Source organism: Ptychodera flava (genome assembly GCF_041260155.1).
Source record: "Ptychodera flava strain L36383 chromosome 23 unlocalized genomic scaffold, AS_Pfla_20210202 Scaffold_24__1_contigs__length_23054250_pilon, whole genome shotgun sequence".
NCBI lineage: Eukaryota > Metazoa > Hemichordata > Enteropneusta > Ptychoderidae > Ptychodera > Ptychodera flava.
The window spans coordinates 8,388,907-8,405,811 of NW_027248278.1; the positions used below are offsets into that span (position 1 = coordinate 8,388,907).

At 36.5% G+C, this 16,905-nt stretch overlaps 1 protein-coding gene across 1 annotated transcript in view; it reads left to right on the top strand.

The window, feature by feature from the left end:
• The window catches only part of LOC139124582 (fibrillin-1-like), a 67,412-nt gene that overhangs the window by 26,500 nt on the left and 24,007 nt on the right, over positions 1–16,905 (top strand). The window contains exons 28-48 of the mRNA XM_070690715.1: positions 223–339; positions 1,306–1,434; positions 1,921–2,043; positions 2,585–2,707; positions 3,653–3,781; positions 4,509–4,637; positions 5,413–5,535; positions 6,020–6,091; positions 6,585–6,704; positions 7,458–7,577; positions 8,650–8,898; positions 9,436–9,561; positions 9,836–9,958; positions 10,665–10,790; positions 11,362–11,487; positions 12,953–13,072; positions 13,519–13,641; positions 14,070–14,195; positions 15,341–15,466; positions 15,853–15,975; positions 16,716–16,853. Of these exons, the coding sequence (XP_070546816.1) occupies positions 223–339; positions 1,306–1,434; positions 1,921–2,043; positions 2,585–2,707; positions 3,653–3,781; positions 4,509–4,637; positions 5,413–5,535; positions 6,020–6,091; positions 6,585–6,704; positions 7,458–7,577; positions 8,650–8,898; positions 9,436–9,561; positions 9,836–9,958; positions 10,665–10,790; positions 11,362–11,487; positions 12,953–13,072; positions 13,519–13,641; positions 14,070–14,195; positions 15,341–15,466; positions 15,853–15,975; positions 16,716–16,853 (2,691 nt within the window). The remainder of the gene's footprint in view (positions 1–222; positions 340–1,305; positions 1,435–1,920; positions 2,044–2,584; positions 2,708–3,652; positions 3,782–4,508; positions 4,638–5,412; positions 5,536–6,019; positions 6,092–6,584; positions 6,705–7,457; positions 7,578–8,649; positions 8,899–9,435; positions 9,562–9,835; positions 9,959–10,664; positions 10,791–11,361; positions 11,488–12,952; positions 13,073–13,518; positions 13,642–14,069; positions 14,196–15,340; positions 15,467–15,852; positions 15,976–16,715; positions 16,854–16,905) is intronic.

Here is a 16,905-nt window from a genome sequence, read left to right on the forward strand (position 1 = left end):
ATGCTTCATTGACCAACGAACTGAGGGGTAGAGGATGCCGCCATGTTACGTCATTGATTGTACCTGTGTCAATCGGCGTTGTCCAGGTACATTTGTAATCAAAGTCGGACGTTTGGATCAATCAGTGTCCCTGGTCTGTTTCAGCGTTGTTTTTAATATCTTCGTACCTCTAGTGATAAATCTGACTTTTCCGGTTTTTGTTAAATGTTCTGAAACTGACAGATATCGATGAATGCGCGACCAGTCCATGTGACACGAGGGCAACCTGCACCAACACACAGGGTAGTTTCAAATGTCAGTGTGGGGATGGCACTGTAGGTGACGGATTCACATGTGGAGGTGAGTGCTTACTTGCTACAAAACATACAAAAAATCGATATCTTCGTGTCAGGCAACAGTAACGTTTGATCTGACTTGAACTTTATTATAGAACCAAATGTTCTCACCTACACTGTCTGTATCGTTCGTCTACTGTACGATATCTTCAACTCAATTGAATGTTTACTACTCTATTTATGTAGATATGCATTTAACGCCAGGGACCATGAACCAAACCTTAGGTAGTAACCTATAGGAATATGTACCTTGACAAAGGTACACATTAAAATTCTAGGTGTAACTGACAATGTCATCAACGTTTATGACACAAAAACTGCGAAATTAAGGTAGGAGTGGGCAAAAATACAATGTAAGCATGTTTTACGTCAGAATTATTGCCGAGATCATTGAAAAGGATTGAGAAGACTTTTTGAAACTCAAGCAAGTAAATGTGAGTTTACATACTTTTAAGATGACATTTAACTTATCCCTTTAATAGTTCTAAGGAGAAGAGTTTTATGTTAGCTTTGCGTCAAATGGCTTACTGGTTGCAATTTTCATTATGTTTACAATGAAATTCACCGTGTTGCGTTTTTGGCGAAGTAATTTCAATGATTCTGATTGTTTTGTTCGCACAATTTTCAAATAGTTAAGCGGATATATTTGTATCAGCAATGAACGATTACAGGATCAGGCAAAACAAAACAAAACAATACAAAACAAAAAAAAACCACGTGTTTCTGGTAACTCGACCTATCATATTTGTAACCCTCTTACCCTAACTTGTTTTATATTCTCATTTTCAAAATCTCACATGATTTTTGCCGAATTTTGCTGTTCTTATGGTTAGACTGAATGAATGTAACACAGTGAAAAAAATTTCCCGACCGACCTATCTCATCTTTGTACTTTGTACGTATCGTCCAAAAATGTACCATCGATGATGAACGAACGCCGACAACTTTTGTTTTTTGTCGTTCTTGACAGATACGGACGAGTGTGCGGAAGGAGATCATAACTGCTGTACGGATTATGGTTGTATCTGTGAGGACACCTTTGATAGTTTTATCTGCGCATGCGACGATGGCTTTGAGGGTGATGGTACTACTTGCACAGGTATAAGTTGATAGTAACTGTAGTGCTTTTAAAATTGTGTCCTCTTTGTCAAATCGCCAAGACCTTTTTTGTTGTGCAAATCCGTTTGTCTGATTGCTGACTAGCTCAAAAGCTATTCAAAATCTTACTTGATGAAGGTCTTCCCATGTTCTGAAATCCTGAGGCAGTTTAGTACACTTTTTGAAATTATATGGTCAATGCAATTTATAACTTTGTCTGATATAGTGTTGTATTTTTCTGCATTTTCTCGTAAAACATGCACAGAGATATTGCGATGGATATAATACTATAGTGCTTTGTACCTTCCAAATACATTATTCCGTCTAGCCCACTTGAAATAAAACATGTCATCAAAATATCTCATTGATTTATAAGAGTTGCAAAAATGAGGTATGCCTGCTTCAACAATATGCATGATAGTTTCCAATTTTGTTCTAAGGAGAAATATGTGAATGGTCATTTACTGGTAATGTTGTTTCATTTCAGATATAAATGAATGTCTAGTGACAGACAGCTGTCCAACGGGATCAACATGTATCAATCTAGCCGGAACTTTTAAGTGTCTGTGTCCTGATGGTTATGAAATGGATGGATTTGGCAATTGTATCGGTATGTGTTGAGTGAGACTTGACTCTGAGATACGATGTACCACGGGGGCAGATATTTGATCTCACAAATTTTTACGATTCTCTTCCGATCTACCACTTGTTGGGGCTCATATTAAAGTTCTTGGAGCAAGAGAAATTTTCACCCTCTTATGGGCTTTGAAAGTAGAAAAGTGTTTTTCGTCGATAGTACAAAGGGTTGGCGGCCATGTTGAATATCAATTATTGGTTAGGCAATTTGTTTCTTTAACTTACCCGGTAACCCTGATTTTTATTCTTTATTTTGTATAAGAATGTTTGAAAAGTGTCTTGAGAAAAGTTTGAGCAAAACTTGAAGTCCTTGACTTTCAAGCCACATTGTGGCTTTCTGTAAAACACAAACTCGCACCCTTTTTCTGTGGATTGCAACCTGAATGATTCATACGTATATCTTTGAATAATTAAGTGGCGATATAATGTGTTATACACATGTGATATCAAATAGCCATATCAATGATTGAAATTGTCAATTATTTATTGGCTTCCTTGTTTATTTATCTTTACAGACATTGATGAATGCAGAAGGCAGAGTGACAGCTGTTCGCATAATTCAAACTGTCGTAATTTGGAAGGAACTTATGAATGCGAGTGTTTCCCCGGCCTGGAGCTAATTGGAGGAGAGTGTTTAGGTAACATACAAACAGAGCATATTGCAAACTATTCCTTTGAATAGCATCCGATAATGATATGGCAATGTCTTCTTAAAAACATTGATCATACATTGACATAGAAGTTAGTTTTTAAATAGAAGAAACCAACTGGATTTGGTTTGGGAAAGGACTTCTTGTCTATCGAATAAAAGTCAATTTTGAGAGTTCCCCCAAAGCTTGTTCGGAATATGTACAAGGAAGGTTATTTCAGTGCCACAGATATCTGTTATATGTTTGCTAACTTAATCGACGTAATATGATTATCGCTTTTTCGGTTTACCAAGATTTACATTTAACTATATTTTGTAGTCTGTTTTCCTACTGTTTGCTGTTCCGTGTCGTATATTGCACTGCACTTTCTCATCATAAACTTTGGCATGTTTAAATGTATTGCTCTGCACTGCGTATAGATTTGCTGTGCTATGAATGTGCTGCAGTGTGCCTTCCTTGGTGCTGTGTCAGGATATTCTATAGCTGCACTGTTATGTCCTGAATTGCAGGCTTTGCTGTGCTCTACATCACAAAGTCATTTGCTGTACGCTACTATACTCCAAGGGCCTAATGCTCTGCCTTGCTTTACTTAATTCTTTGAGCGCCAAATTCAGGTTTTGTTGATATTATAAAATATACTCTAGTCATATTTTTCAGATATTTGTCAAAATTTTGATGAAAAACTGTAGCCAATAAAATGTGATGTCCATTTGGTTCACAATTACCACAAAATTACAGAAGAATTGATAAATATTGGTAAAAATGTCAAAAATTTGGTGGGAAATATTACAGTGCTCAAAGGGTAAACAACTACCCTCTTTCATTGTTATAAGGCATAATTCATATTACTGCATTACATTGTAATACACTGTCCCACAATCGTCTGCAGTGTTTATTTACTGAAACATCATACATCGTTTGTTGCTTGCACAGACAAGGACAACTGTGATGAGATGAGAGACGACTGTCATCCAAATGCTTTCTGTACAAACAACTATCTTGGAGAGTCAATATGCAAATGTAAAACTGGCTTTGAGGGAGACGGGATCAACGAATGCACAGGTAGGTCATGCCATGTCTTCTGAGTGGTAGTAGCGTGTGCCTTAGTGGAGTAGGTTTTCAAAGGTAATATTAAAACAGGTTTTAGGATAGAGGGGTGTTTCCCGACAGGATAGTAAATGCAAATGGTCTGCTGACTTTAAATGCTTGGAGAGATATATGCATGGGACATTGACAAGTAAATACTTGTGTTACCTGCCATGCTGATAAGTAGATGATTAGACTGATCATTGGGTAGATCGACGTATCTGCATCAAGGTCTACAACTTTATGACTAATGAAAATGTCACGATGTGTACTAATATTATTGTCGTGTTTGGGAGATGAGGTTTATATTTAAATGTTGAAGACGGGGGACGTAACCCTATCTTGTTTAAATTGCACGGTATTGACTATTGAATGATACAAATTATTTAAAGGGTGAAGTTTTTTGAGGGTTGTTACATACTGCAACGCATCCTCATTCGGCCGAACGGTTTTCACTGTGATGTCTTCACTAGGTAACTAAATGCGTGCCGTACGTTGTGAGTTGGAATTCAATTTAAAATTTACTGAATGTTATATCCAAAACACGTCATAAATGTAATGAAAATAACTAAGAGGTTTTGAATAAATTGATATTTTATATCATACTATTATATTCGATGACTAAACTTTGTATGTCAAGTGCAAACTATTAACTTGTACCTTTCGTGCCTGAGAAATATCACTTGGTCTTTGTCGATTTCAGACATAAACGAATGCGAGATCTATCTGATGCCTTGTTACACGGATGCGCTCTTCCAGTGTGTGAACACCGATGGAGGTTATTCATGTGAGTGCCCCGATGGCTACCAGAAAGAAGGCAACCAGTGTGTCGGTAAGCAGTGCTTGAATCTCGTTGTAGGTTTAACCTTGCACAATTAATGGTTAATGAAATATTGATTTATGCTCAATGGTATTTGGCGCAATTGTGAATAACATCCCGATCAAATTGTTTATTCATTTTTAGTTATTGTTCATTCATCTTTCCGTCCCTTCTTTCTTTTGTTCATCAATTCATAATTAAATAGCGAATAGCCCCGCTAAAATATTCATTTGAAACTACAGCATAAATAATTGTTTTTAAAAAGATTGTGACTTGGCAGGTACAAAACAGCATGCAAAATAAAAATAAATAATAGTAAAGCCCTCATGAAAGGCAAGTACTATGTATGAAATTAATAAAGATGCTTATTTGACAGTCATAACTTTCAATATTAGTGGTTGAAGCCTGACAGAGGGCGCTGTCATATTAATGTCTATAACCTTTCAGGTAACATTCATCTGTTTTCAATGGACTGCAATCTTGTCGGACTATTAGACCCCGAGAAGTAAACAGTAACTCCGCTGAAATCACAAATTAATCAATCTTTTACAATTAATAAAAAACATGAAGTACACAACCATAGTTTCACCAAATTGGTTAATATTACTTCTCAAGCTATTGATCTCATTACACAAATTAACATTAAAGACACCATACCAGTTTTTCAACTATATTCAGCGTTGATAAATTTATACATCTGTTGGAAAAGCAGTACAATAACCTTCTCTCTCTCTCTCTCTCTCTCTCTCTCTCTCTCTCTCTCTCTCTCTCTCTCTCTCTCTCTCAGATATCGACGAGTGTAAAACAATGGATGTCAACTGTGCCTTCATGGCACAATGTGTGAACACAGAAGGCTCCTACGAATGTGAATGTAATGAGGGCTATTCCGGAACTGGTACACTTTGCGATGGTGAGTAACAATTTATAGACAAAGTGATGTTGTGTCACGCGACATTTTCCCATTTTGGGGCCATTTTCATTGCCTTGTCGTGGAATTGTAGTCTTGTGCCACTCAAAAATGAAGTTTAACCTCATGATTGGAACGGATCGTCAAGCGATGGAGCATATCCGATAACAATTTGAGGCTGGACAGCAAAGTACCTGCACACGTATCCAATGAGAGTCAGTAGCATGATTATAGTACTTGTGTCTAGAATCATGGTGCTGAGCATTGTCTAGGGATAATGCCAAACTAATTCACGTGTCATAAAATAGACAACTTCTGATGCAGCATTTTCCAACCAACTCAGCCAACTTCCAGAGGCAGTGTTGTAGTAAAACATGATATCATATACTGGTAGCATTTCTGTATAAAGGAAACTTATCTAGAACACGTTTACATCAAAAATAACTTACAATGTATAATTTGTTATTTTATATTTTACCTTTTCTAGCACTGGAACCAGCGGAAGATCTTTGCGGTGATGGCTATAGAATCTCCAAGAAGGCACCGTATCATTGCATTGGTAGGTTAGAATTTTTTGGGCTCAAAAAATTGATGTGAATTGAAAACTACTAACCGAATAATCTAATTAACAGGACGTTTTTCTCTGCTAGGAATTAACAATATATTATTGAATTCTCTAATACTAGGAACTCAACGCTTTCAAGAAATTGCTATAGTAACAGAGGAAGCATGTAGTGTACACGTCTTAGCCTAAATTTTGCAATACATAAAAAGAGAGTGGTCAGATATTTCAAACTGCAATGCCTGTGTTCTTCTCTCACAGTAGAGTTTTGAGTGACATTTATGTATGAAGTGGCCTTCAATGAATCATACCGTTTTCCTATTTTCTCCCATTATACACAAAACATGAAAATCGTGATATTTGTAATACATGGTATAGCAAATTAGATATGTTAGACTTGGTGGGTGATACAGCTGTGTGTTTGCCTCCTTTGACAATTTCTTTCTACCCCCTGTTATTTTCTTGTTTTACAATCGATCTTTGTCTCCAGACATTGACGAATGTGCGGAGGGTGATGTGTGTCACGTTCATGCCACGTGTACGAACACTGATGGTTCCTACTCTTGCCAATGCGAGGCAGGTCTAGAAGGCAATGGACTTTTCTGCCGAGGTAAGACTTAATAGTTCCAATATTAATATGGCAGTAAAGTTCATGCCACAATTTATTTGCGAGTAATTTCCCTAACATTATTGTAGAATGCGCCTCAAAGACAGTCTGACTCTGAACATTTTACAATTCTGTTCTGATCTACCACTCGTATTGAACTCATTTTAAAGCTCTCAGAGTGAGCATGATTTTCACCAGCTTATTTTTTTTTTTTTGAAAATCTTATTTTTCTCCTTAGAGTTAACACAGGGATGGCAGCCGTTTTGAATTTCAAATATCAGTAGTGTTAGGTAATTCGATTCTCTAGTACAAAACTTTGTAAAATGACCCCTGATTTTTATTTTACATTTTGCAAAAGAACGGTGGAAAGTTTCATTGAGGAAAGTTACAGCAAAAGTTTAAGTCTCACTTTGGAGGCGCATACTACCTTAAAAGGGATTTTCATCAAAACTAACTGCTGGTTGTTATGTCAGCGTACAAAATGTAGATCGGTAAACAACTGCTTCAATGGTGACACTAAACATCCGTGGTAGCAAATATTGGCGGCATGATATTTCTTTTAAAGGGTTAGGGCTTGGAAATGTCATTTTTCTATGCAGCTTTGTGTCCTTTATGGCAATGGTAACAGAATTAAAAAACGTGATAACTAACATATATTTTGGTAATGTTACATTTGATTCCACACAGTCCAGCCCAATCGGACGCATGTTCTTGGTTATCTGATTTATTGAATAAAGTGATATGCTTTCTTGACAGCTGTACAATGTTCTGAAGGGCGCCACTCGTGTTCACCTTTTGCAAAGTGTCACGATATTACCGGAGGGCACAGATGTGAGTGTACAGAGGGGTATACGGGTGACGGACAGGTTTGTTTCGGTAAGTTTCTAATCCCCAATGGTGCTTGCATCACTATTCCAAAGGACACATCCATTTATGGCTGGAATGTGATTTTTCATAAGAATCTATCTCCACCGCTTGTCCAACTCGATTAGTAATGTTGAAGTTGGTTACCTTTCATAATGCAGCAGCATGCCTTGTATACCGAGTGTTGCATGGTGCTCCATTTTATACGAAATACTATTTTTACAAAATTATACGAAAAATTTTATAAACCGCATAACAGTGATTACATCAATGAGGCATTCCATAATGATAATCATTCTATTTTCAACATATTCAACATTTTCTGACATGGAAATAAAGCATATTATTATGATTTATAAGCAAACAAACCAATTTAGAGTGATTTTTTGTGAGAGAGGCATGCAATAAAAACATTATAGCCCAAACAAGGGACTGTGTACCTCGAGGCAGGAGACTATTTGCCCTCCTCACGTCGGGCAAATGGTAACCTACCCTCGGGCACATAGTTCCATGTTTGGGCCATAATATATAGTACATCGATGATGCCAATGTACGCAGCATTAAACTTACCACTACTCAAGAACTCACCCTACTCTTGCATGTGTAACTTTTTAACATCACAAGATTTGAAGGGTGAATTGTTGTGAAGTCTGTTTAAGGTAATATGCGCCTCGAAAGTAAAAGACTTCAAATTTTTGCTCAGATTCACTGCAAGGCAACGTTCAACACTTCTCTTTCGAAATCAAGCATAAAAGTCACGGGACACTTCGCAAAATTTTGTACTTGAGAAACACATTACCTAAAGTTAACCAATATTTAAAACTGTCGCCACAATTGTGTTAACTCTATGTAGGTAAATGGTTGATTTTTTAAAGTAACTTGACTTTTAAAATGTTTCTCTCTCCAAGAGGTTGAAAGTGATCACACACAAATTGTGGACAAGTTAATATTGTAAACATTTGAGAGTCTGAATATCGGTTCCCAATGGAAATTCCACTTTAAATAGCTTTTCCAAACCTGCAACCATTATGTTCTATAGACAATTTAACATTTTCCTTGCTTTAACATTTTTCCTGTCCTTCAGATGTTAACGAATGCCTGACTGGCGAGTCCGACTGTCCGCCAAACTCTATCTGCGTGAATGAAATAGGTACCTACATATGTCAGTGTGAACACGGATTCAATGGAGATGGAGGGCAGTGTTATGACATCGACGAGTGTGCCGATCCGCTGCTGAGCATGTGCGATGTCAATGCACACTGTTTGAACTTCGATGGTTCTTTTGCTTGCTGCTGTAATGAAGGTTACACCGGCAATGGCCGCGAATGTAGAGGTATGTGAGGATTAGCAAATTCAATTTAAAGGTATACAGTCACCTGTAATCTAAATGTGCCAATATTTGGTAAAAGGGGTGTTCCTTGGTATTCAAAATGACCATGTGATGTCGCTGTGTTAAAAAAGTGGACACCCGCTTAAAATCTGTAATTGGTTAGATTTTCTCTTTCCATGGTAACTGTGGCAAACGTGGAACAGGTGACAGTATACTTATAAAGTGAACTTGCAGGCATTACAACTGACATGTTTGCCTGTGCGATAAAATACCTTTCGAGTTGAATTAAAATATCAGTAACATTCAGATTAATTGTGACAGAGTAACCTTTTGACTCTAAACCCTGTCCACATAAAAAATACGACAGGTACCATAGGTCTGTATCCACTCTTTCCTATGCCATGAATAATTGTATTACCCAAAATAATTTAATTTAATTTAATTCAAGGATAATTTAAAATTGCTATTGTGGTATTACCTTTTTCAAGATAATTTTAAATTGTTTATCCTAATATCAACATTTTTATCGTCCATCTACAGATATTGATGAGTGTTCAGATGGATATGCCGACCCATGTCACCAAGATGCCGTGTGTGACAACACTGAGGGAAGCTATACATGTGTCTGTATGGCAGGTTTCCGGGGCGATGGCTTAACATGTGAACGTGAGTGTCTATGGAATCAAGAAATAAGTTTGCGCCCTATCAAAGTATAGACTTTGTCGATTATGTTTGATGTATATCAGTTACAAAACAATATCACGCTTTTAATGTTTGATCGCAAAAGTCAGTGTTTGTTGCCTTTATAAAATCTGCCCCAGTCACTAGTGCTGTTTACCAAGTATAAAAAACATGGTCTCCACAGCACAGCAAATGTATGTCAATAAGCTAGTGGACAGTGTATGCACTTTATTCATACGCCTCCGCTATTTCATTACAGCCAATGCAGACTGCACATCGGGGATCACGTGTCACACCAATGCATTCTGTTCCAGAACGCAATATGGCGGCTATGGTTGTGTGTGCAATGATGGTTTCACTGGAAACGGAGATGACTGTACAGGTATAAGCAAAAACCCCAAAAAACAAAAACAAAAACAAAAACAAAAACAAAAAAACAAAAAAAACTACACAAATGATACTATCAAACCTGATAAAAATCTTAATGACTATTCATGATTAACACTTTTCAATTTTTTGCAGTACCAGATTTTCTTATAGGATTCTTGTAATTATCTTAAATGCAAATTACAAAGAGTCAGAATCTTATCTGATGCTTATAAGTTTTGTAGTGAAACCAATCATGACAAAAGAAAATTACTTACTCATTTTTCATCTAACTTATTTTTATAAGAAATATGTAAGAAATTTAGTTTCATATAAGAATTTTATAATAATCTCGTACGATTCTTATTTTACTAATGTGCTTATAAAGTACTTATTAGCGTCTTATAAACTTTTTAAGGATCTTACAGGAAGAAATCCTACAGATTTGTTTTGTGAGTCTCCAATGTGAAGCTAAATTGTATTGAACTTCAACAGTGTTGCATTTTAACCGAACAGTCAATTAGAAGTACAAGTTGCAATCTGAGCAAATCTTTGGATGACAGCAAGTTATGCCTAACGAAGAAAATTTATGCAATGAATTGCAAGTTTGGTTTTCAGGAACTTGTCAGAACTTTGTAAAATATGTGAAAATGTATAATTTGGGTTGTTTTAGTATAGTGCTTTCAAGTGATATTAGTTCACTTTGTATGTTAAATCATCAGATAAAGACGAGTGTGCTGATCCGTTAACCTACTCGTGTCCAGAAAACTCTTTCTGTCTGAACACAGAGGGCGACTATCTCTGTATTTGCGAAACCGGCTACCAAAGCAACGGCTTGTTCTGCCAAGGTATGTAAAAACTGTAAGGTAAATATTAACGGAATAAAACAAGAGCCACAACATAAACTTGAAATGTTAAATTATACAAGATGATATCCCAGCTTGGTAATAAGGTCATCCATAGGACTGGCTTATACCTTACCTAGAACATTGCAAGAATATACTGAAATCTAGGATGTAAACCACGTTAGTTATCTTCAACTTTGTGCATCACTCTTCTAGCACGCAACTCACCCAACACAGTCCATTGATTAAGTCTTTGCGTGCTTGCATATCTAACATCGACTGTAATATATGTAATCAGTGCTGCATATTATCAAAGAGCTCTCAATTAATTTATTACTTAAATAATCAACTAAGACAGTCAGTTTAGTAATATATCGATTGATTTATTTGAAATTAGCCCAGAAGGATATAACCAAAATGATAATTGAAGCTAATCGTAATATTGCATTTTTGCATCTTTAAATGATTGGCAATTAAATTGACGATTGTTTCCCAATGGAGCCCAGTTTCCAGTGATAAAGGTAAATAAACTGCTGACAAGCTAGACATAAAGAATGGTTATTTGTCTTTGTAGATCGTAACGAGTGCGTTGAAGATCTGGACGACTGTGGTGCCAACACTGACTGCAGGAACACCCAGGGTGCGTTTGAGTGTACCTGTCAAGATGGCTACCATGAAAATAACGCAGGTCACTGCGTCGGTAAGTACATTAGAAAAGACTGTAGTTAACTTGTGTTGGTGAGTGATGGCCACAAGCTTTTTCATAAAATTTGTATAACCCAGTGAATATTTTGAAGCTGGAGTAATGAAACAAAACTCCAGGATACGATAGGTTTTGAAATGAAGGGAAGTGTTTAAGACAAATCACTGCACTCTCAGAATAAAGAGAAGTTTTAAGACACTGGTATTGCGTTCTTTATAACCTTACACTTTCTTGGTGTATAATTAAGAGACTCGATTTGCATATTTAAAATTTGAAAATTGTCTGACGGGAACTGTCTTTGACATGGATTCACATTTAATATCGGTCAGGATTTGTTGCTGTAATACATAATTGAATTATTAAATTATTCCCATTACATACCTTCATCTATATTTATTTATTTATTTATTTATTTATTTATTTATACATTTCATGTGTAGCCAGGTTTATTTATTTATTTGCTTTGACACTTTTATTGAGCAGCCAGGTTGCTTTGAAGAGCAATTTTAATTTGGGCTCGAATGCACCCTGAAGTACAGAGAAAAATTACACGATATAGTGTAAAAGAGAGGAAAGTGAGAGAAGATAACATAAGAAGGGAACATTTTCTTTTACAAATACTTTCACAATAAACTTGACTCTCACTTCATATCATATGGCAAAGAATTCCAAATCTTCGTAGAACCATTCTGAATGCTTCTCTCACCTGTACATAACATGAATTTTTGAATAGTGCAGTTCATATTCTGTGTACAACGTATTTTGTAATGATAAATTGTACTTCAGAATGTTTACATATCAGGGAGTTATTGCAAAGCTTTTCCAGTTATACATTTTAACACTAAAATTGCTTGAAAGGGATACATTCTTTGTCTGGTAACATTGAACAAAGATAATAAGTCAGCTGAAGGAAAATCATATGGTAGCTTAAAGGCTTTTTGGCGATCCCTGGGATCGCCTTTGTTCTTGTCTGTAAGAGGATTATTGAGGTGTTGAAATTGTAATCTTGTGGGTAAATTTTCTGATGAGACAATCTGACGCCAACACATGCCTACAGACACACAGAGTATACAAAGCTTTCTTCTGCATACATATGTAAATCATAAGAATCTACGGTAACGGGCAAATCATATTAAGCGGATGAAAATAGAACCTTTTGGAACTTCCGGATTAATACAAGCTCTATTACATAATGCCCTGATAGCTAAAAATGTGCTGATGATCAGAAAGGTAAGAATGCAACCAACAAGCACGTGTTTCAGACTATTTGTAAATTGACACTTTCTTCACAAGAATCTCACAACTGAAAACGAAAAGTCACGCAAGTTAAGACAACATCATTTAAATAAGCTTAACCGTCATCAATATTCTACATTAGATTAACGATAATTAATATGTCATCTTTGGTGGTAACTTACATCTATGATTGCTTTATCAATACATTTTTCATGTATCTTTCCAGACAATAATGAATGCAACAGCGAAAACAACTGCCACGAATTTGCTAATTGTGTCAACACTGAGGGCGGTTATCATTGCGTTTGTCAAGATGGAACTATTGGCAATGGAGTGCTATGTGAAGGTTAGCACTGTTCTTGTTCCTATATTGTGTGCCTATAGAGCTAATTCGCTCTTGCCGTTGGATATATGAGGTTGCGAATTACATTCTCTCAGCTGTGCCATACATATTCTTTCAGCCGTGCCTTACTTATTAAACATCATTATTAGACAGACAACATTATAATACAGCCCTATTTTTGTTAATTGCATAATTTATATACGTGTTGCCTTTAAACTTAGAATAGGTTGGCATAAGTGCGATTTCATGTGAACACTTGAGGGTGTGCAATAAACGTCATGTATGACATGTCATTATGACAATCCTGTTTTGTTAATTACATAATATGGTGCCTTTAAAGTTGGGTTGTAATAAGTACAATTTTAGAGGGAACACCGAGGATGTACAATGAACGTCTTGAGACAAACGTCATTAAAGTAAATGCATTTGACAACTCTCTTTCCACAAAGATGTCAACGAGTGCCGTCAAGCGTCGGATCCTTGCACAGCCAATTCACGATGCAAGAATGACATTAAGGGCTACACGTGCGAGTGTCTTACTGGTTATGTCAAGGTCAATGACGATTGCCAAGGTAAGGTCATTTAAACGGCAGCATGTCTTTTCAAGTCTTGGTTGCCCACACTGCTCTGTGGAGATCTCATCCAGCCATCCCCACACAGTCCGATCAAAAATCTTTGAGAAAGAGGCACGACACAGTCAAGAGCAATGCATCCTGGGAGCTACTGATTTTTGGTGTGGTTGTTATGTTTTGAGACAAAGTCAAGGAAAATATACTTCAAGGTTATGTGGAAGTTGCTTTCGAAATTTTCCCTCAGCAAGGAGTATGCACTGTGACTTTTATGTGCTTGATCAGTTGTATCATACCTGTCCGTAAACCAAAATTTATCAACAAACTTGCATCTTCAAAATGGTAAATTTTTAAAGCAACACAGAGAAACATATTGGTGTCCTGAAAAATTAATGTGCAGAATTCTAATGTATGTGAGTGTCTTCCCATAGATTTCGATGAATGTGCTGACGACACGACACACAAATGTGATCCTAACGCAAAATGTATAAACCAAGATGGATCTTACACTTGTGAGTGCAAGGCTGGTTTCCAAGGCAACGGATACATGTGCTATGGTAAGAAATAATTGTTCTGTATTCTGCAGTCACCAGCTACATGCGACCGTATCCTAATAATAATTACAACCCGTTTATGAAGTAAAACGTTAAAGGGACAAAGTCGGCCATTTTTTCATGAATTTTGTTTGATACGAGATACTACTTATATTGTTTGACATGTTGAAAGATACTGAATGAATGGGTGACCATTCATATATTCGACCCTTGTTTTAGACATGATACATGAAACCATTTCGAAAATGAATTAATGGTCATTCATTTTCACCATGGTTTCATTTAATTTGTCTAAAACCGGAGTCGAATATATGTATCTGTCAACATATCAAACAATGTAAGTAGTATCTCGTATCAAAAAAAATCATGAAAAATGGCCCACTTTGTCCCCATAAGGCTGCTCACATAGTTATGCAAATACCCAGGTAATAATCGATTTCTTCCAAACTAACCTTTCGGTGGCCAAAAAAGATCTGGAACATCAGATGACTTGATGTAAAATATTTCTTCCCGTGGTCAGTTTACTTGCAATAATTTTCAAGTCAGCTTATATTGGTAATTCAGCGCCCATACAAATGTTGCAGAAGAGTAGCGGTTTAACTTGCGTTAAGCGACGCAAATATCAAAAAAACGTAAATTCTTTAATGTTTGTGAAGGAGTTTGATGAATGGAATGAGGTAGACGATCGTACTTTTTATATATTCATATATTCAGATTTTTTAGATAATCCCGATTTTCATGACTACATTGTATACTTATACATAATATATACATATATATTTATTTATACATATATATATATATTATATATATTTATATATATATATGTATATATATATATATATATATATCGAAAATTTTATTCCCTATGTACGTTTTTTTGTAGTCCTAGTTCTTCACTTTGTTAACCCTTGTGGGAAAAACGTCAGGAAAGTTATTAAAGTTATAATGTTATTATATTAATTTCAGTTAATTTTGTATCCGTTTTTCAGTACGTTTTATCAGTCTCTATCTCGATAGTGTCATTAAATTTATAAAATAACGGACTCTTCTCTAAGATAATTTGCAATAAGCCCCTTCAGATTTAGATCATTGCAATATTTACTTCTATAATTCCACTTATATTGTTCTTCACATCCGATTTACAGCGCCAGGTCCGTGCTCTGAAGAGAACATAGACTGTGGTGATGCATATTGTGAAGTTGAAAACGATATTGCAACCTGCGTTTGTCCGACTGGCTTCACATTCCTTGGAGGATCCAAGACCTGTGATCGTAGGTTTATACTTTACACTTCAAGTGATCTGTTTTGTGCATACTAATGGTGATAAGAAATATATCCTAATCATGGAGAGTTACACGCAAATATTGAAGAGAAAGTCTGAAAAATGTTGTGTGAAGCCATTTATGATTATATGAGTATGATTATTGGTACAGTACATGTTATGTATAGCTGATGAAAGTGTTACCGATAGATTGTTTCATTTCCAAAGAATCTCTTTTCAGAATTTTCCGCTCTGTTGAAGAAGTAAGAATACGTTTAACAGCAAAGCAGCTGACGTAAACCATAGTCTGGATTGCATTCACTGAAATAGAATAGCGCCACCATCTTTGGATTCTGTACAACTTTTAACGAGCGCACTTACCTTTTAAATTTTCAGCGATCGACCAATGCACAGAAGGGAACTTCAACTGCGGCAACCATGCCTCTTGTGTGACTATCACTGGCGGCTATGCATGCAGATGTGATGCTGGTTACATCGGTGATGGCTACCTGTGTGAAGGTTAGCAGAAGACAATTAACGCAAATGAACCTTTATGGCAAGAAATGCAGATTACTGAAACTTGGCCCTTAACCCTCTTCCTGCCAGATGGCATCACTTCCCTATCAGCCAAGTCAGTAAAAAGCGGTATTGAGCCAAAACATGACGTATTTTCACCCACTTGGCCTAGCCTGTTATAGCATCTTTAGTCCAAAAATATCAAGTTTACAGTATTTATGTTTTCGACAGTTTTCAAATGTACAGTATTATGTTAAAATACACCATATTGAACATGTTGCGTTTCATTAATTTTAACCACCTTGACCTGGTGGTGAAATATGGACTTGGCAGGAAAAGGGTTCAACGGCTCTAATACCCCAGAGGGCGCCCTATAAGGAGTTTATTAGCTTCAAAGGTGGCAAAGGCCTCATATCTCTCCTTATGACTTCGATTAATATTGTACAACCATATAATTCCTGAAGCGCACAAGACATATAATTAACGTCAACAAAGGTTGTGCGCAAGACTTTTACTCGATTACATAATTAATTTGTCTTAATAACCAAACGGTATATGTCACACAGAACTGAAGGGCGCCCTCGTGAAAAAATGATACTATTGAATATTGAGAATGAAACTCCACTATGTATCACACGTTTCAACGTGAGATATCTCATTCCGCTATGCTTAGACATACCATTATTCAGTTCCAAATGACCTCATTCAGTTCAATTGATGACTTTTCCCTCCTGTTACCTTAGCGAACGACATTTGCCAGGCGACAAATTATTACGGGACCCGTTGTGGTAGAGACACAAGCGGGTGCCAGGTGACCGCGCCGGGCAAGTACAGTTGCCAATGCAGCAGTGGGTTTGTACCTGACGGAGCTGTATGCAGAGGTAGGTATCGTATCTGATCATCCGTCTCGTGTAAGCTAAGTAAGTTTTATTT